Source organism: Osmia lignaria, chromosome 13 (assembly GCF_051020975.1).
Source record: "Osmia lignaria lignaria isolate PbOS001 chromosome 13, iyOsmLign1, whole genome shotgun sequence".
Taxonomy (NCBI): domain Eukaryota; kingdom Metazoa; phylum Arthropoda; class Insecta; order Hymenoptera; family Megachilidae; genus Osmia; species Osmia lignaria.
Window position 1 is genome coordinate 8009199 of NC_135044.1, and position 20240 is coordinate 8029438.

At 35.1% G+C, this 20240-nt stretch overlaps 5 protein-coding genes and 2 long non-coding RNA genes across 10 annotated transcripts; 4 read left to right on the plus strand and 3 right to left on the minus strand.

Moving 5' to 3' along the window:
* Positions 1-16: 16 nt before the first annotated feature.
* LOC117602463 (sialin) lies at positions 17-8411 on the minus strand. Of its 3 annotated transcripts, none has more exons than XM_034320518.2 (5): positions 8271-8411; positions 2414-3245; positions 2009-2328; positions 1688-1932; positions 17-699 (listed from the first exon to the last, which is right to left on the minus strand). In XM_034320518.2, exons 1-5 carry the CDS (start codon positions 8317-8319, stop codon positions 544-546), a joined length of 1602 nt encoding a protein of 533 aa, XP_034176409.1. In that variant the 5' UTR covers positions 8320-8411; the 3' UTR covers positions 17-543. The 3 variants fall into 3 exon arrangements, with proteins under 3 accessions (XP_034176409.1, XP_034176410.1, XP_034176408.1); XM_034320519.2 differs by lacking the exon at positions 8271-8411 and adding an exon at positions 4452-4591; XM_034320517.2 differs by lacking the exon at positions 8271-8411 and adding an exon at positions 3357-3531.
* Positions 3535-6409, plus strand: LOC117602469 (uncharacterized). The gene is made up of 5 exons (XR_004580960.2): positions 3535-4339; positions 4493-4666; positions 5658-5780; positions 5873-6060; positions 6135-6409. It is a non-coding gene; the product is annotated as an uncharacterized LOC117602469 (long non-coding RNA).
* On the plus strand, positions 7280-11837 carry Hacl (2-hydroxyacyl-CoA lyase). Of its 2 annotated transcripts, none has more exons than XM_034320515.2 (11): positions 7280-7603; positions 8874-9015; positions 9208-9292; positions 9728-9909; positions 9983-10159; positions 10219-10646; positions 10729-10804; positions 10922-11159; positions 11224-11331; positions 11398-11521; positions 11594-11837. In XM_034320515.2, exons 1-11 carry the CDS (start codon positions 7559-7561, stop codon positions 11687-11689), a joined length of 1701 nt encoding a protein of 566 aa, XP_034176406.1. In that variant the 5' UTR covers positions 7280-7558; the 3' UTR covers positions 11690-11837. The 2 variants fall into 2 exon arrangements, with proteins under 2 accessions (XP_034176406.1, XP_076547966.1); XM_076691851.1 differs by lacking the exon at positions 7280-7603 and adding an exon at positions 8307-8446.
* Positions 11828-12367, minus strand: LOC117602467 (uncharacterized). The gene is made up of 2 exons (XM_034320525.2): positions 12130-12367; positions 11828-12062 (listed from the first exon to the last, which is right to left on the minus strand). The coding sequence occupies exons 1-2, from the start codon at positions 12228-12230 to the stop codon at positions 11828-11830; spliced, it is 336 nt and encodes a 111-aa protein (XP_034176416.1). The 5' UTR covers positions 12231-12367.
* A 1005-nt stretch (positions 12368-13372) lies between these two features.
* Positions 13373-15708, plus strand: Faf2 (Fas-associated factor 2). Its single transcript, XM_034319275.2, has 8 exons — positions 13373-13513; positions 13590-13670; positions 13987-14212; positions 14291-14477; positions 14557-14730; positions 14808-14903; positions 14972-15284; positions 15358-15708. The coding sequence occupies exons 1-8, from the start codon at positions 13451-13453 to the stop codon at positions 15520-15522; spliced, it is 1305 nt and encodes a 434-aa protein (XP_034175166.1). The 5' UTR covers positions 13373-13450; the 3' UTR covers positions 15523-15708.
* LOC117601918 (uncharacterized) lies at positions 13665-20224 on the minus strand. Its single transcript, XR_004580832.2, has 7 exons — positions 20107-20224; positions 19945-20027; positions 19195-19275; positions 18960-19129; positions 17978-18224; positions 13965-14698; positions 13665-13867 (listed from the first exon to the last, which is right to left on the minus strand). It is a non-coding gene; the product is annotated as an uncharacterized LOC117601918 (long non-coding RNA).
* LOC117601915 (uncharacterized) lies at positions 16875-19129 on the plus strand. The gene is made up of 4 exons (XM_034319277.2): positions 16875-17923; positions 18007-18305; positions 18397-18637; positions 18700-19129. Exons 1-4 carry the CDS (start codon positions 17853-17855, stop codon positions 18779-18781), a joined length of 693 nt encoding a protein of 230 aa, XP_034175168.2. The 5' UTR covers positions 16875-17852; the 3' UTR covers positions 18782-19129.
* Positions 20225-20240: the final 16 nt, after the last annotated feature.

Below are 20240 nucleotides of genomic sequence, written 5' to 3' on the forward strand. Positions count from 1 at the left end.
TGTATAGCGAATTAATAAAATACTTTTCAATTAACAATGAAAATCTGTTTGCTGCTGTGCATACGTTCTGCAATATTTGTTTCTTCTAATAAGCAAAAACGCATCCTTAAAATTCAATTCTTTTTTCCTTTTTCCGTTTCATTGTATGCCACATCATACGAATCAGTGAACAGAATTCAATTTAATTTAAACACGTTTATTTAATAACGAAACATTTGCATCACACACATTTTTTTAAAACATCTTAAGTTATATAGAATATAGAAAAACCTCCATTTGGTATACAAAATAGATCACTTGAGATTACAACAATTTCATAAACTAAAACATGTACATGTCAGTAGATTTATAAAATATATACAATACTATTCGTCATCACGATACTTCCGTTACACTCGGCAACGTTTCGCAACATTTAATAATATAAACACAGCTCTTGTCAAAGTTAAAAATCAACTCACAATTTCATTTTTCCTGTCTAATTATTTTCACTTCACAACTCAGTATAGCACGTCGATGTCTCTAAAAAACGTCAGGAAACAGCTACTCTCTTCCTTCTTCTTGACGACGTTGCCGGTCAGCTCGAACTTCGTTCCAACTTTGGATGTTCCCGCTGCCGCCGAATATGAAGATGATCATACAAACGATACACACTGCAGCACCGATCCAGAATAACGTTTGCCATCTCTCGATAGCATGCTAGAAGACGCAACAAAATCTTATACACGATTAATCAACAGTTAGTTCCCGTAAGGAACGACTCTTTAAGACACTGCACAACAGCTAGAAAGCCACATAAACTGGAAATAACATCGATGATACACGTACCCGTACACCTGGTATTGCTGTTAAGATGATCACTAAGAAGCATTAGGGTAAAAAAAAGACCAGTGCATATGAATATTGCGTATGCGAGTGGATTACGGATGATGCGACTTGTAGGTACGTCTCGTACTATAAGCTGGATGATATAGAGACGAGTAAGTACCCACAAATCGTCACCACCACGAAAGAGTGTCTGGATGAATGTGAATAGGATAAGCATTAGCGAGGTCTTCATCTGTTCCACTTAAATACAACTTTTTTAGCGCGTTCAATCCACGGATATTGACATTGTAATTAGTACTTCGTGCATCTGGATGACAAGAATTACAGGATACCAAGAAGTGTATATTATCGCTTCGACTCGTTGCATCCTCTCTCCATCCAAGAGAGAGAAAGATTGCAATTTTATCATATACATATTCTTATATTCCACATACACGAATTGTATAAAGAGAAAAGAGAGGAACGAAGCAAAGCTGTCTGTGTGACGTGGTGAAATTCTAGGTGCTATTAGGTCGGTGAAATTTTTTTCAATCGTTTAGATGATTCATTTTGGATGCATCGCACACACAATTCCCCAGTACTGCCCGTACTATGAGTTACGCAACAGAGTACAAGGCTGAACTGAGGTCTCGAATATGCCAAGAGCAGCTTTAAGCGTAACGAGACAGTAACAGGATATTCGCTACTACTATCACAACGATGAATGTACAAATGAACAAACAAAAAAAAATTACATAATTCATGCAAGTAATTCGACAAACGTTTGCGATAAGCGGGTACGAAGCAAAGCCGATAAAGTACAAGATTACACAGCGAAGCACATTAGCGACGAGATAAAAAGAGAAATGACGACACTTACCCCGTGTTTCCCTGCTATTTCTTCCACCATCGGTGAAATAATCATACCGGAAGTTCCGCCGATCGTGTTTATGATACCGTATAGGAATCCAGCAAAGTTCGGTGACAAATCTTGATTGTTGGACAAATTTGAGATACTCGCTGCCCCGTTGAAACCCAGCGCTAGCACCAGAAACACGTTTGCGAGAACGAATCTGCATCCAACGTAGCCGACTAGTATCAGGAAGATTCCTGGTATCAGGTGAGCTATGAAAACACCAGAAAGAAAAATAAATTTTAGAAGATTATCGAACAAGGGAAAAATTGTTGTTAAGATAATTACAGAACACCGTTGCGCCTTTGCGAAGAACAGTAACAGACACGATTTGCTTTTTCTTAAGCGTGTCCCCGCCCCAGCTAAAGACGAACCCGAGGAACATCCTTCCTGCCCAAGGCAGACCAGCGGCCAGGCCTCCCTTTGACAATTGGAATCCCAGAGCGTTCGTCAGGTACAACATCATCGCGTTCTGATAGAAGAACAGCAAGAACATATTGCCAAAGTGGCAGAAGATCAAACTGATGAACGGGACCGACGTGAAGATCTCTTTGATCGGTGTCTCTGCCAGCGAAGGTTTTTCAGTCCTCACTGTACCCGCTTGGGAGCTGAATAACGAATATAAAAAGTTTGGTAAACTACTCGCAAACTTGTCTTACATTCTAATCAATAATTTCATTAACATTCACTTACTTAACGATGAACTGTTTCTCTTCTTCCGAGATCCCAGGATGTTCCGCGGGCGTGTCGTACGTGAGTATAAACCAGAAGAATATCCAGATGAACATCAACAAGGATGGAATGTACCAGCCGTTCTCCCAGTTCATCGTCTCGGCGATACCAGCTACCATGGGATAAGTGAAGACGGTACCAAAAGTACCACCGAGTAGGGACCAAACGAAACGAGCCCTCTCGTCAGGAGGTGCCCATTTAGCGACCAAAGTGTGGCAAGCCGGGAATGTCACTCCTCCGGTGACACCGATTATTATCCTGGTGAAGAGTAAAACTCCCCAGTGCAGTTGAGCTAGGATAGGACTTATCAGTGACACTATAGCAGCTACCACAGAAGTCCAGAGTATCGCTTTCTTCGCTCCCCATCGCATAGCCATGAGACCACCCAGGAAATTTCCAGGAACGTTCCCGTAGCTGTACGCTGCTATCAGTTGACCACGGACCGAGGGACTCCAATCGAAAGGTTCGCCGCTGAACAGCGAGACGCGTGGTTTTGATGAATCTGCCTCCCTCTTTGTAATGTCCCTAGGTAAACGAATTTTATCCACGGAATCTTGAGCCGCTTTCAGTCTCTCCGCTAGAATCTGATCTTCCAGGTATGCCCCTGGGTCCAGCCATGAGAGCGCGCGTCGTACACGAGACGAATCATCGGAGCAAGCACCTCCTGTGGTATTGCCGGGCAGAGCTTTGATCATCGGAACCGCCAGGATTGGCATCTGCAAACGACACATGTAGTTCGTCCAACAGGCTGTGAACATCATCAGGCAGATCAGCACTCGTGTCGGGATCCATCCTGCGAAAGAAGAATGAAAAATTAATTTAGTTTAGTCGAGTCGTTTAGACGGCGAATCGGGTCAAAAGTATCGAGGTTGGTTTTTATCACGGCTCGTAACTTGCGGCTTACTTAAGCATTTCCATATCTTAGAATCCGGGTCGTTGAAAAGCCCTCCCCCGCAGTCCTGAAAGGATCTAATAATGAACATTGGGAATCGAGGAATATATTGTTCGAGACCGCGACCGGATTTCCCTGAATGTTAATTTGCAAAATTATTGCGACAGATCACCATGCCAACTATGATTGCTTACCCTTACAACTTATCATCTTTATGCAGCTGGTTTCAATTTTTCAACTACCCGGTTGACAAGAAAAAACTGATTACAAACATTCAATCATATCGTTGGAGAACTATATTAACAGAGTTAATATATGATAAAAAATTATATTTATTATAAATATTATAAAGAAAAAGTGTTCTATAAATAGGTTTCCTTGCGCGCCTATACTCTCTTGCACAATTTTTAACTTTCCTCCAACGTTCGTTACTCCTAGCGTGCGAGGACGTAGTCTGTCTTTCAAAGAAAGTTCTCGACCACTTTCCAACCATTTCACGTTATATTTACAAACTATTTTTGTGCTGTATTCTATTATTTACAAACATCTCTGTCGCCTCGATCACCAATCAAACTTCTGTTTCCCTAAGCTTTTGCGATAAAACCGTTTGCCAGCCGTTACAGAAACCAATCTACAAATTGAATTTAGAAGGGAACAGATAACTGGTAATATAACATTTAAATAACAAAAATGTTGTTCTAGAATGATGCAAGATCAAACATTCTAATGTATCTCTATTAATTAGTATAGATAGTTACTGTATTTCAATTTGTATAGGACCCGATGGCTACACAACAGGATATTAAAGATTCTTCAGGAAGAAAATTAGCCAAGTGTGATTAGCATGTAACAAGGTTAAATAACGGGCGTGATTCGAAAACTATGCCGGCAAGTCTGTAAACTATGCGAATAGACGTGAATTTCAACAACCATTGAAACTTGAAGACTTCTTTTTAAAATTATTCAAGTTTTAAAAAAAAGAAGAGGAAGAAGAGGTAAACGAACCAGTTGTGTAAACTGTAAGGTGACGAGTATAAATTTTGCTTTTTGTAAACATTGAATTGACAGGAAAAAAAGAGAAAATTATAAACACCATGTTTCACTCACGTGGAAAGAACTTCTTGTAAATCTGCTTGTACATTTTTCAGCGAGGAATTCGTGGATCACGCACGAAAACTGAACGCGTCCCTTCGGCACGTCTTCTTCAGAACATTTTTCAAGGGAAACTAAACAAACTATTGGACACGACACAAACCCGAATCTCTGCAAGGAGTGACTGATGACATCCGTTGGGCAAGCTTGGCTATTTAAGCAGTCGGCAGGTGAGAGTAAGTGGGGAAACCAGGTACATCCCTTCCTCGGGATAAGAAGAAAGGACATCGAAAGTTTTGGAGGATCGGGTAAACCACCCCTGCTACCTCTATCTCACAATTTCGCCAGAGAATATTGGAACTCTTCAGCAATTTTTAGTTTAAACTGTAGAAACTAGACGAAAAAGACGTTGTTTCACTGTTTACAGGAAAGAAAATTTGCTTAAATTTGCAATTTGCAGTTTGAGCTTAAATTTGCAATTTGCAATTTGAGCTTAAATTTGCAATTATAATTCTTAATAATTATACCGTGTTAGCGTTTGAGCGAGTAATACACTGTAGAAAATAGCAAAATTAAATTACAATATTTTACTATTCATGAATGCGGATAAATCGAGTGATCCATAAAAGCAGAAAAACTAAACGCGAATCATTCGCTATAAGCGTGGGTGTTCCGTTGTGATTTGACATCGTAGAATCGCGACTTCCTTAATTTTCAACAATTTACCGTGTTGTTACGTAAATCCACGGTGTTTACGGGTTTGCGCCACGAATTCGTTGTGGTCGCAACGCAATACCATCGTCAAATTATTGTAACATCAACGAAGCGCATCTTCTACGTTGGAGAATTCATGGTATCGCTCGATTGTTTATGTACACGGACAAGCTGTGTGTAATTAGTCAGAGGATAATGTTCGTAAATGCGTTACTGGTTTTCTGGTCCTTTGTTTGTATCGAGTTTCATCCAGGAATACCATTCGAACTCGACTCGAATTCGCGGCACACTAGTGCGCTCGATGTTATGCAAATCTTTCATTGTCTTTGATGTGTAGCGGTAAACTTTCATCCGTCGATAATCAATGTGCAATTACCCGATAACGCGTTTTCTTCACTGACAATAATCGATGTAGATGATGTTTATTTTACTTCAAACACGAGGACAAATGCGATGTTTACGTGAAAGACGAGTAATCGTGTAACTGAATAATTCTTATTGTTTCAGATAACAAATACGACAGAACCATCAGTCTTTGATAATTTTATTATTCTGAAAATATACTTTCAGTAGAAGAACATGAGAAAGAAGGATTCATTGATATTATTTATTTTAAGATATTTAACGAGCGTAAGAAAAGTTAAAGCTTTATCTTGACCATTTTATAAATAATGATACCCGTAATTGCTAACTTCCAATAATAATTTTGTTTCTATGTTTAGATTAAAAAAAAAAAAAAACCGAGTGCTACATTCGAGCCGAAGAGTTGCGTAATTCAACGTGGAAGGTTCTCATCGTACGCTTGGACGAACAGCGTGTAGCTAATATCGAAGAAAAAAATATATAAAAGATTTCCAAAAGCTTTCTTCAAATATTGCACGCTCATTAAAGTGCTTTCAAATGTCCCCAGGTACTGGCAACTTTCTCTAAATTGCACGGACAGTCGAATTCAATGAAAAATAATTATACACTTTTAACCGTTAGGTCTTCTTATCCGTTTGGGCCATAATGTACCCTTCGACAATAAACACCGCGAGCATTTCCTGGCAAAATCCCTCGGCTTAAATGTAAGTTAACGTGTCCGGCGTTGAACCGCGCCTTCAATGCGCCCATCTACCTGAGCGCACTTTCAACTTCGTCTAAGGTCACCGGACAAGTAAATGACCAATTTGCAGGTAAAAAATGCTCGTCGCCTTCCAAATAACAGTAATTCACACTGCAGCAGTTCGCGTTTAATGTATATCTAGTCTTTAAATTTTAAATAAACGGATAAGTTGTTATCTACAGGGTGAATTTATTGATGTTTTACAGGGACATTGTAATTATAACTTAAACCGATAACAAAATCGTAGCTGGTAATTCAAAATTTAATTGTCAGTAAAGTGAACTAACGTATCAGATAAAACAAAAGGTTGCATAATTGGTTCATACTTAATTTGACGTCTAAAATTGCATATAAGTGTTAGGTAGTTAATTAATTCAATAGTTGATGATTTCCCGACTTGTTGCAGAATTGAAACGCCTGTGAAACCCGAACGCGATCCGACACGCGTGACTGCATGCTACAGGGGCAAATTTTCGGTAGAAGACTGTTGGAAAATGAAGGAAACGGTGAAAACGAGTTTCCAAATCTACAGAATAATGGTTTCGCACCGCGTTGCTGTGCTTCAGGTACCCTCTAAGTCATAATTTAAGGACCCGTTATCCTTTTCGCAACAGGATATTTTGCAGGTAGACGGTGTTATTGAAAGAGCCGGAGGGCCAAAATTGACCTGGCTAAACACTGACGTGTCCTCGAGTGCAAGGCAAAGCGTATTTCTCTGCATTTATTAGATACGCATCAGATTTGTCAATTATTCTTAATCACGTGCTGAAATTCCATACGTGATTGAGTACACTGTTGTAATGCCGGTTACGTCATTAAAAAAAAAAGTAAGTACGTTGTTCCTATATTAAAAAATAGTGGATTTTAAGGATAAAAAAAAAGAAACGGCCTTCACCCGAAGCATCCTCTTGTACCCTTAGGATTGGAAGGAACACATTCGATGCTTGAATGATTATTAACACTTGTTAATGAATAATTAATTATTTATTCCTGACCGAATTTTAAATACTTTTTCTTTTTTTAGAGATTCAAAAACTGATGATCGGATTTGAATATCTATTGTAAATTGAAAAATTTCCCCTTGACCCGCTGGATGAATTCTACAATTTATAAAAATATAATTTGCGGAAGGTCGAATGAAATTATTCGGGAATTACACGTTTTATTTCTTTATCGGATCCAAAGTTCAACAACGCTACGGTTCAAGTATACACCAGCTAAGCTGCAATTGCTTCGAGTTGGTTGATAGTGCTGTCAGAAGCAATAACGTTTCGAGGATATCGCGAGCAAATTTGATTTAAAAATGAAGAGCGGAAATCAAATAACTGCCGAGGCTCTGAAAGCTCAGGTACAAGATTGTTTTTTTATCATCTTTTTTTAATTTGCTTTTTATTTCTTTTTTTACAAAACTAATGACATTTAGAGGTTATGTAATATACAGGTTGAACAAACAATATACCTTTTTAGTACCATTAAAATATTTGTCAGACGCAGAGTGACATTTTTTTATTTTCTTCATTCATTATTTATCCCATTTTTGAATCAATTGCTTTCAATTTCTTAATATTTAATTAAATTTCCATGAAAATATGATATTATTTATAGAATCTTTTTTTTTACAGGTTTATTTTGATTGTTATTATTGCAAATCGGGATTTAAAAAAATTCCATACGGTTTTTATGTCGATAGTCGATGATAATACAGCTATCGCCAGAAGAAAGATAACTGTCTATAAGTTCAATAAAGTTGAATCAAGAACGCTGTATTTACATAAACAACGACAACAACGAAATGTTTCCATTTAATTTTTATACGTAACTGAATTTAATTTAATTTAATTTAATTTAAATTGAAAAGGATATACGCGCGTCCTTTTTTAAAAATTAATATGAACTTCTTTAATATTTATTAGGTACTTTACGTATTTTATTAATAAGAAAATTTTCACATAAATAATACAGAAAATTTTTATGAAAAATCAGAAACGTTTGTATTCGCTAAAGGTAATACTTACGTTTTGTAATTCGCGATAAAAGCGGAGTTCGCTCATCGCAGCGGGGCATGCCGTTTTCGTTATAACTTCACTTATATTCGAATCAGTTTCTCAATTTGTATACCGTTATCTTGATTCGTAAAAACACGAATCATTTCGTTTTCTAAATCACAGTAAAGAAATTTATGTTTTCACTGGTACGTAGTAATTCTCTTAATGTCGACTGCACAAATAATGCAGTTATCCTGGAAACTTGTAAACGTTTGATATCGAATTCGAACGATTCAGCGTTTAAGCCAGAACAATTATTATTAGTCATTATCGAAAAATGTATTTATCGTCATTGAACGATGAAAAAAAAATTTATGTACACTAATTATTGTATATATTAAGTATTGTATATTTAGTTTTTTTCCTTTCATCGAGTTTATCGCTTTTAGTGACTACGTCAATCACAATACAGTGATAATACTTTTAGAAATGGTCCCACTTATTGTTATGCGCATATCATTAAATTAATATTGTATTATTATACAAATTAATTTTAATGAAATAACTATTCACAGTTCTCAGTCGACTCGCAGGGAAACTGCAATAATAATTCTGTTAATTATTTTATTACAGGGCATCGAATATGTTTTTGGAATAATTGGACACCCCGTAATTGAGCTGTCCATGACCATACAGGCCCTGGGCATTCAATATCTTGGATTTAGAAACGAACAGGCCGCATGCTACGCTGCACAAGCTTATGGCTACCTAACGAGTAAGCGGGAAAAAATTCGAGTTATAGTTATAAACGTGTGAACAAATTGTTACACGCAAAAGCGAGCATATTATTCGAGGAACGTAATTAAAATTTTTACTACAGCGCGCAACGATTTTTCTTACGCTACGCGAACACACTGTGATGACTTGGGATTAATTAAATTTTTTCTTTTTTTTTTTTTTTAATTAGGAAAACCAGCTGTAGTTTTATGTGTCTCTGGACCGGGCATGCTTCACGTTATAGGTGGTATGGCAAACGCTCAAGTGAATTGCTGGTGAGCAATGTGCACCTCTCTTTTTTTCTACCACAACAATGTTTCTATTCTGAATCTAGAAGTAAATTATATGTAATAGTAATCAATTTGTTATGAGAACACGTTGATGCAACACATAAGAATATTATTGTTATGGATTGTAGTTAATGCACTCACAGGATGCACACATATTTCACATCCCAAGAAAATGATTATCTTATGATCGATTGCGTAACTCAGTTCGTATTCATTGTGCCATATTATTAACAAAAAAAATACACAGCATATAAGTTAGATAATGATTACATAAACGTATCACGTATCAATTGTGTTGAAAGATACAAAAACGTTACAGAGTAATTTGTAAAAATGGCAATAAAATTGAAATTTAAGAAAGGAAGAAAGAAATTTTCGATACCAGGTACTGTAATTTATGCGGTGCAAATTTTTACGCAGGCCAGTCATAGTAATCGGAGGATCGTGCGCTCAGGATCACGAGGGAGTTGGAGGTTTTCAAGAATGGCCACAGGTAGAAGCCGCTAAACCCTATTGTAAATATGCCGCCAGGCCACCATCTGCAGGGTTAATACCGCTTCACGTAGAAAAGGCTGTTCGGCTGTCCACTTACGGACGACCTGGTAGGTATACTTTGTAGCGACGATAAAAGTACAAAATACCATATACATAGCTCTACGTTATGAATATTTCTAGGTGCTGCTTACTTGGATTTTCCAGCCAGCATATTGACCCAATCAGTCGACGAGGAAAAAATATTCAAAGTTACAGTTTGCCCACCGCCTCCGCTAATATTTCCTGATCGTAAATTAGTTGAACAGGCAGCTAGCTTGCTTATGCGAGCAAGAAAACCATTGTTAATTATTGGAAAAGGTAATTGATGGTATGATATTGATAGAAAAATTTGATATTCATTCGAAATCATCATTTAGGAGCTGCTTATGGTAGAGCAGAAAATGAGATCCGCAATCTTGTTTATTTAACAAATCTTCCTTTCCTTCCAATGCCAATGGGAAAGGGGGTTGTTCCAGACACGGATGAACGATGCGTTTCTAGCGCAAGAACTTCTGCGTTACAACAAAGCGACGTTATCTTATTATTAGGCGCCAGATTAAACTGGATGTTACATTTCGGTCGATCGCCTCGTTTTCAAGATGATGTTAAAATAATACAGATCGACTTGTGCCCAGAAGAATTGCATAATTCTGTTTCTTCCGCCATAGCAATTCAATCGGAAATCTCAACAGCTGTGGATTGCCTTGTTACTGTTCTAAAAGAACGTAAATGGTCGATTGAAAGGAGCAATCCATGGTGGAAAGATCTTCTCGCTAAAGCGAACAAGAACAAAACGCTTGTTAATGTAAGAACTCTATTTAATTATGATAAACAAACGTGTAATGAATAAGTTTTTGTTTCCATTTCTCTTTTTTTTCTTTTTTCAGAGAATGTCGGCGGATGTTTCGGTACCCTTAAATTACTATGCTGTTTTTAAACATATACAAGAAATTATTCCTCCTAGTTAGTAATTTCATATTTGCTGTTAAACAGCTCAATCAAATTTGACACTGTAGCAAAAGAAATAATGTTACTTTAAAAAATACTACTAATAGACACTTTCTTATTTTTTATTCATAGATTCTATTATTTGCTCGGAAGGAGCCAATACGATGGATATTGGTAAAACGATTTTGTTAAATAACGAGCCTCGCCATAGATTAGACGCTGCTACTTTTGGCACTATGGGTGTAGGTCTAGGTTTTGGCATAGCAGCTGCTCTTTACTGTAAGAATCATGCTCCTATGAAAAGAGTATTTTGCGTTGAGGGAGATAGTGCCTTTGGATTTTCAGGCATGGAAATTGAGACAATGTTCAGGTAATTGGAGCTAGTAAATATAGCAATAATAAATTAATTTTTATAATAATCAACAATGTTTCAGGTATAAACTGCCTATTATTGTTATAATTGTGAATAATAATGGTATTGCTGGTGGATTAGACAGTGAAACATTTAGGCAGATACAGTCTTCGGGGGAGCCAACACAGGTGTAAGTTTTAGAAATACTAAAAGTACACTTACAAAAGCCAATAATTCTAAACGCATTAATTTTTAGAACACCACCAAATTCTCTGACATCTGAAACTCATTATGAAAAAATGATAGAAATGTTTGGGAAGAAAGGATATTTTTGTAGGACAGTGCAGGATATTCAACAAGCAATAAAATCATGCCTTCAGGTAAAATTAATATATGTTTAATGTATAGTATCTGTAAGAATTATTTTAATGGTATAATGATTTTTGTTACAGGTCAGTGATGCTCCAAGTTTGATAAACATTATGATCAATCCTCAGGCTGATCGTAAAGAACAAAAATTTAGTTGGTTAACAGAATCAAAGCTTTAAATTTATTCATTGTATAAAAAGGTATTTTTCACGAGTAATACAGATAAAATTTGTATATATTTTCTGTATTTTTCTACAAAATAATAATGTTGCTTCTTAAAAATATATACACAAAAGACCTAGTAATAAAATTTATAATTATACATCATTTAAACATTGCAATATCTTTTCTTGAAAGGCAGATGAAGAAAAAACATTTCCAAAATGAAGTACCGCTTCATTATCTTCTTTATCATCATTTAAAAAGTTTTCAATTTTGCTTATGTTCATGTCTTTGGCCACTTTGATCAATATTTCATTTGCTTCAGTTACTGCTATATGGAGTTGTCCATTTTTCTTAGTAAGAACATTAATTGCATTAAGTTCACTTTTTCTGAAAGATAAAATAAATGCATTTCATTTAAATTGCAATTCTTTATTAAATTATAATTTTATCTTACATTTTGTTCGTTGTGTCATTAATAGAGAGCAGTGTTTTCTGAATTTCAGCTTTGATAGTAGTTTCGCTATGCTCATCATGTTCATCTGATCTCGAACTCATTATGCGCACATTGGTATTGAATGCAACAGGTGTATTTACACTCTCGGGAAAATGGCTTTTTAAATCAGCTGAGAAGAAAGTGTTCCAACCCTTTAACTAGAACAACTGAATTCTCCTGGCGATCTAAGGACATTTTGTTTGGACCGCAGCGCCATCTATACGAAAGTAGCGGAAACTACTTGCCGAATAGTCAACGAATTACCGACTTACCGACATTTTCGCAGGGGAGACACTAGCGCCATCTATCAAAAAGTCGCGGAAACTATTCGACGAGTAGTTTCCGCTACTTTCGAATAGATGGCGCCAGTGTCTCCCCGGCGAAACTGTCGGTAAATCGGTAACTCGTTGACTATTCGGCAAGTAGTTTCCGCTACTTTCGTATAGATGGCGCTGCGTCCAAAATTGAAACCCGTTCCCTCCTTTATCAACGTCCGTAAACAGACTGACTGAATAAGATATATTTTTATGGCAATCTTTTTAGAAATGAAAGTTTCTCAAACAGTTATTTTATTAATTTCTCGGTCTCGTGCTGATTTTGACTGATTTCTGGAAAATATAATCAGCGAGTAAATCTGGGGTGTCTGGGATCCCCAAAATGATGCTCAACAACAAAGGCACGTCCAGTCTTTTTAATCTCTAGTCACTGTTCAAAGGTAAAAGGTTCAGAAATTATAGGCTGAGAATACATTTTGATATTTATTCCATTTACTTCATGTACTTCAATAAATTGAAGATCCACTTCTACATACTTTATACAATCATTTGTTGTCTGTTTTTACATAAATTGTATGTTAACCAATTAATTTTATAGATTATTAGTTACCCGAAAAAGTAACGTTCCACCAATGGCAATACAGAATGACTGTTGACTATCGTTTCACTGCGTTTCACCAATGCATGCAGCTGACGTCACTTAAAATCGTACCGCATGAAATAGAACCTTGAAATTGTAAATTATCGTAAAAAGTCATGATATCGAAAACATTGAGTATAGAACAGAGTAACGAGAGAAAACGTGTCGCGATGATAATGAAGCGAGGTCCATAAACCAAAAACCGCTTCTTTATATCACGCTCCAAATGCTTGTGCAGTTTGATCGTAATTTTGTTCGAGTGCCAGGCTTTTGTATCAGCTGATGAATTTAGAATTATTCTTTAGGACTGAGTGACTAAACGATCATCGAAAGTTTATCTAGTCTTTTGCTGACAAAATACGTTGATATGGCAGATTTCGCGTTGAACGAATTTAGCAGTGAACAGACTGAAAAAATCCTCCAGTTCCAGGTGAGAATCATTGTTTCATAATATTTCACTGCCATGTCTGTTGGTTCAAATTATAATGTCATTCTGATCATTTTAGGATTTGACCGGTATAGAAGACCTGTCAATCTGCAGGGATGTTTTGCAAAGGCATAACTGGAATTTAGAAGTAGCTGTTCAGGTAGATCTTTTTTCCTCTCTATTTTTTAAACCTTCCCTGAAATGGATCCATAAATGTATTTGTTTTGGAAAAACTGAAACAATATTTCTTCAGAATATGTTGATCGATCGTGCAATTAAAGTATCAATAATATGTTACAAATACCCAAGGAATCCTTGAAGACCAGTATATGTTGTTTTTCATTGTTTATATAATATCTGTAAAAATATGTATTCATATTTTCATGTTTCTTTGTCTAATTAATTATTTATAATAAAACTAAATGATTTTGATTTTTGATCAAAAAAATTTTACCTTTTCTTTTTTATTTATTTAGGAACAATTAAATCTGTATGAGGGAAGACCGTCAATGTATGCGCAGGACTCAAGGTCAAGACCACCACAAGTTGTAGACGACAGCAATTCTAGAATATATTTTCATTATGCTGGAAGTTCTAGCGGTAGTGGTAGTTACCTGTGGTATATCTTTTCATTATGTTATGAAAGAGTAATCCGTATCCTACAATTACTTCTTTCAATATTTAGGAGAAATGTTAGACCTGGTAAATTTTTACTGTTCTTCTGATCAATTATACAGAAGAATTTTTAAAAAAATATTAATGTATTAATCATATTTTAAGTATCTGCTGATCCAGTGGAAGATGTAATCAATTTCATTCAATCTTATGAAGAACGTTACGGTAGTAGTCATCCTGTTTTTTATCAAGGTTCATATAGTCAAGCTCTTTCTGATGCAAAGCAAGAACTAAGATTTCTATTGGTATACTTGCATAAAGATGAAGCTCAGAATATTGATCAATGGTGCAGGTAATCTTGCAAGCATTTCCATATTTGTAATATATAATTTTATACAAAGGAATAAGCACATATGTATTTTCATTTACAGGAACACATTAGGTAATGTAGAAGTTGTTCGGTACATAAATGTGCATACATTGTTTTGGGCATGTAACGTGCAATCAGGCGAAGGATACAAAGTGGCAGAAGCTCTTAAATCTGGTTCTTATCCTTTCCTGGCCATTATTGTTCTGAAAGATAACAGAATGACAATAGTTGGCCGGTACGTGAATTCGTGTATTTTTATTTTATAATACTCATTTAACGTTAATATTAATGTTTTATTTATTTATACCGTAGGATGGAAGGCACGCCATCTCCCACTGATTTAATATCTCGTCTGCAAACTATCATAGAACACAACGAAATTAATTTAATACAAGCTCGCCAAGAAAGGTAAGAGAATTAATAGGTGTTTCTAAATGAGAGTTTCGAGTTAATTCCTGTTATTTGTTTCAACATAGAGCGGAACGTAGTGCCGCACAATCTTTGCGTGAACAACAAGATCAAGCCTACGAAGAATCGTTACGCGCGGATCAAGAAAAGGATCGCAGAAGAGAGGAAGAGCGAAGAGCGCGAGAAGAACAAGAAGCTAGAGAAAAGGAACAATTAAATGCACAAGAATTGGAAATTCAGCGTATTCGTCGCGAAAAAGAACTTACAATTCATAAAGTACCACTCGAACCAGAGCCTACGAATTCTAATGCATGCCATCTTCAAATTAAACTCGGCGAAAGGACGATGAAGAGACGTTTCTTAATGTCTGACACGACAGAGGTATATATTATTCGTATCCTGCATTTATTAAACCTCAACTATGTAATGAATTACTTCTATCTCTTTTTTTAAGGATGTTTATCATTGGATATTTAGTCAACCGGATTCCCCAGTGAGTTTTGAAATAACAACAAGTTATCCGAAGAGAGTTCTATATCCGTGTAGAGAAATTTTAACATTATCGGCTGCTGGATTAACTCATAGAGAAGTTCTTCATGTTAATGATTTAGATGATTAACCTCTATTGATAATTCAGTACTGCATTCTTTGTGTTTAAGTATCATTCCATGGAAAAATGATACTGTCGTAAGAGACATTTATCAAAAAGATAATATATATATGTACATACATACATAAATATGTATGTATATATATTTGATACATTCGGGTATTTTATGTGAGGTGTAGTTCGATGACGGGAGTGCAGTTACGCGGCAGGTTTATGAAATACATTGGAGAAAAAAGAAATCAAAAATCGTCTAATTGTATTGAATTTTCTGCACGAAAATAAACCGTGTCAGCTACAGGTACACTATCTATCGTGTACTACGAATGCAACACGTTCACTAAAATACACATTGAATAGAAAAGAGCAGATTTCATTGTAGAAACTAAAAAGAAACTTATATATATATATAATACGACATTACAAAAGCTGTACACCAAACATTTATTATATTTGTCTTAATGCATTTTAGCTTAAAAGAATCTTTTAATAAGCTGACTAAAAAATGTAAGTACTTTATAAACTAGAGAAACAAAGAATGCATACGTTATAGTTAAAGCACAGATTTATTGTATTCGCACTTCGAAATCTCTTAAAATTCGAAACTAATCGTTATAAATCTGTACTTTAAATATAACTAATGAAACAGTTTCTAGCAAGTGTGGTTTCTTTTGCATTTTGCCGTCCTTACAATTCTGGTCAGTCTTATTAAAAATGATATTAGATACGATGGAAAAATAAATTCAATAGATTATCGATTAAATCTAATTATACTCGATGAACATTTTTGTATGAGGAAAGAAAAAGTAATTAAGCGATAACAGTTTACCTTAGAGTATAATCCGATTCGTTTTGCATATGGTTATTTTATGAATGTGAACAGAACGGTGACTATTATTTTCTTTTATTAATAGATGTCTTTCAGTCTTCTAGAATCAAAGACTAAACTAAAACGTTATATTACGTATTTTAAAGGTTTAGCTTTCTAAAAATTAAGTGCTTATTATTATAAGTTCAAGTAATTTCTGTTGCTTTTGTCTATGGGTTGTAAGGAAAAGGTTCAATTTATATGATATTATTGGTTTATAAATGTTGAAATATTGAAAAATATGTATTTATAATTTTCTGAGTTTTTGAGTATTCAAATGTTGAAGGAATCAATATTTCTTTAGATGTTACGTTTTTTTCTGTACAAAAAAAAAAAGAGAACCGAGCAAGAGGAAAAACGTCACCTGCAAATTTGTATTGCTCTTTTATAGGATAATATAAAATATTCAAGAGCAATCCATAGCATTTATACATAATATACATATACACACGTATACATACCTATATAAATATGCATATATAAATCGTTTGATAAAGCGAATAACAATAATCTGTGCGATGCATCAGATTTGTTAATCATTAAATGTAAACTTTTGTATACACGTTTTGTGATCTAGTTTTGATACTTGTTTATTTTCCTTTGGATACTCTTCTGTACATACATAAAAATGGATCAGACATTTAATGCCAACTTATATCTGATGTTGGGTATTGCTGTCTTTTTTTGTTACAATTCAATGTTTAAATAAACATGTTTCAAACTAAACGTGTATCATTTATAAATATCTTATTACACCGTGAATAGTATTTTTAGTATTATTAATGCTACATCCTTTAAATGAAATTCTTATCAAAAATATACATGTTTATTGAACACCAATACCAAGCATCAGATATAAATATATCTGCTGAATAAAATGTAATTGAGTGGTTATCTGGAACAAATAATATAAATACGTTGCAAATAGTTTTATACGCGTGCAATAAAAGAACATTTCCTAAAATATATAAAAAAAAATATATATAGAATTAAGACTGTACAAAAGAACATACGATTGTTGTACAAGGTAGAAAATACTTTTAAAAGTTACTTTTAATAACATTGAAAAGATATTGAATTCTAGTATTCGTTTTACCAGTGAATACCAGACAAACTGATAAAATTTAAAACTAATAATATCATTTTGCTTGGAACATAAAATAATGCAACACCATATCTTCTAGTATGCCTGGTAGTATGAAGAAAAATTGAAAATGATATATTACTGCATAAACCATCTCAAAAGAGTTTATTCACTTATGAATAGTTGTAGGGCATTAGATGAATTTCAATTGAATTTTTTAGTAAATGAAACAAGTAAATTAATTTATCAATGTGTTTAAAATCATACTGCTTTTGTTCAAATTACTATAATAAATCTTAGAAGGCTGGATCGACTGTCGTTTGTCGAAAGCTGTAGTCAATTGACAAAATGATTCACTGAAGCATCATACTGCTTATAAACATATTAAAAATGTTTATTTATTTGATAGCTCTGGTAGCTACATTATTCATTATTTTTGGACTGTTACACGCTAGGTGTTTGTAAGTGATACCTTTTTATTATAATTGTTAAAAAAAAAAAAAAAAATGAATTACCTTCCTGATGAAATGTGTATCTTGTCTAGAAATGATTGGCTGCAATCATCGATTCGCTTACCCTTCAACGTTTCCAGTAGACTAATTCGGAGGCCCGTGAATGAAATATCCTTGCAAAACGAAAGCCTGGAAAATAATTTAACATCTGAGAGACCGTTCCTTGTAACCAGTGAATGGGGAGAACACGACGGTATTTCTGTTACATTTAACAATGTAGAAAGGTTGCCAGACTCAATTTTGGATGAACCTGGAATTAAATTAAGGAATCCACGATACAACTTTGAAGATATACCACCAATTGAAATGAAAAAAAATCCTGATCTGGCTGGTATAAAAAATATGATACTTTATAAATGACTGTTATATCTTCAGTTAGGAGAAAAAAAAAATTAATATCAAGCTATTATAATTTCTTGCAGGTACGAAAACATTGCAACTAGGGATAGCAAAGAATAACGCAATCGGAAAACAAGAGGCAAATGAGAATATATTTGAATCATTAAAAAATTCCATTGAGAAAACCGCTGCTAGTCAATCAGGCAGATTAAATACTAAACAAATATATAATTTAATCATGAAAGAGACTATGAAAGAAAGCGAAGCAAAACAAAAGTTAGTGGAAAGTTTTAGAAGCAAGCCAATTGAATCGCCGATTGAAATGTAAGATAATTTCATTGAAAATTTAAGTAATTAAGTTGAAATTTACTATATTTTATTTACAGACGGGATCATTTTGCATCGTCATCGTCAAAAGAAGAAGATGAAGATAATCTTAATAAATCAAAATCTAACGATACCATCTAGTATTAAAATATAATAAATTTAAAATAAAATTATAATGTAAAAGTATCCAAAATTATTCTCTGTTTCTTTTAATACCTAATAAATAAAATCTTTAAAGTATCTAATTAAATAGTATTTAATAAAAAGATCATTAAATTACGACATCAAATGACTTCTAAATATTTTCAGCGAAAATCACCTCTTTGGATTGAGAATACAGAAAATCAGAAGAGGTATGACGACTTCCTCTCCCTGTACATATTACTGGTAACAATTACTTCTTCAGTAACAGGAGCACAAAATGATAACGGAGGTAGCTCTTCTTCATAGAAAGATAACAATGATTCCAGCTCTTTCAATTATACATTCCTAATGGAAAAGGTACTTTAGTAACAGGTATACATCATAAAAAGGAAGTAATGTAACATACTCACAAAAGAATTCTTGCACATAGCGAATCTGAAGTTGCAAAATCAGTTAGCAGCCAAAGTATGTAGTACAGTTAGTGACCGATTCTGTGGTAATTAAGAGAATTGGTCAATGTATTGCAATGGAAGCTCACCTAAAATGTTTTGGATTATGTTAAACACCCTAAACGTTCAGAATACGACCATCTCATTCTTCAATTATACATATTGAGTTCGTGATGCCACTGCATTCAACGGTGCTGGCTCAATAATTCCCTGCCATGTAATTCTTTCTGTTAGGAACGCCCCCTGCTCACACGCATTGCTCACCCACACATGTGCACCCACTCTGTTAGCTATGTAGACAACGAACGTGTACCTGTGTTGTATTCAACTGGCACGTACACAAAGGATCGCAAACAAAGCACGCATGCCGGTGACGCTCGATAATTCCCCGCTACTCGGGGAAGACCCACCTCCAGAGCCCCGAGCGCAGGAAATTACCGAACATCCTCCGTAGTTTCTTTCGAACCTTTGCGGAAAATACATCATCGCGTGCCTCGAAAATGGGATCGAACCAGCCGAGCACCAGCGGTACAAGCCCTACGAAACGTAAAGCGTACGCAACTTTGACGCTGCAGCAAAAGCTTGAAGTAGTGAAAGAAAAGGACGCAGGTGTTTCTACGAACGATATAGCTATACGATACAACGTGGACGAGAGCACAGTGAGAAAATGGGTTCGAGATAGGAAAAAATTAGAAAAGTATAGCAGTTCACCGTCGGAATTCAAACGTATACGACCGTCCCCCGTGGAGAAGGTGAACGAAGCGCTGACAATTTGGTTTCATCGTGAAAGAAGGCTGAAGAAAACAATTAGCGTTAATCGAGTGAAAGGTATTGGAAATACAAATTTTTCAATTAAAATAATTAAAAATATACCTTGCGTTTTCTGAAATGTGTACTCTTGGAAATTCATTTTGTCAGCGAAAGCGCAAGAATTTTTTCAACGTTTCGGGGGTATGGAAACCTTCAAGGCGAGCGACGGATGGTTTCGTACCTGGAAAAAGAGAAAT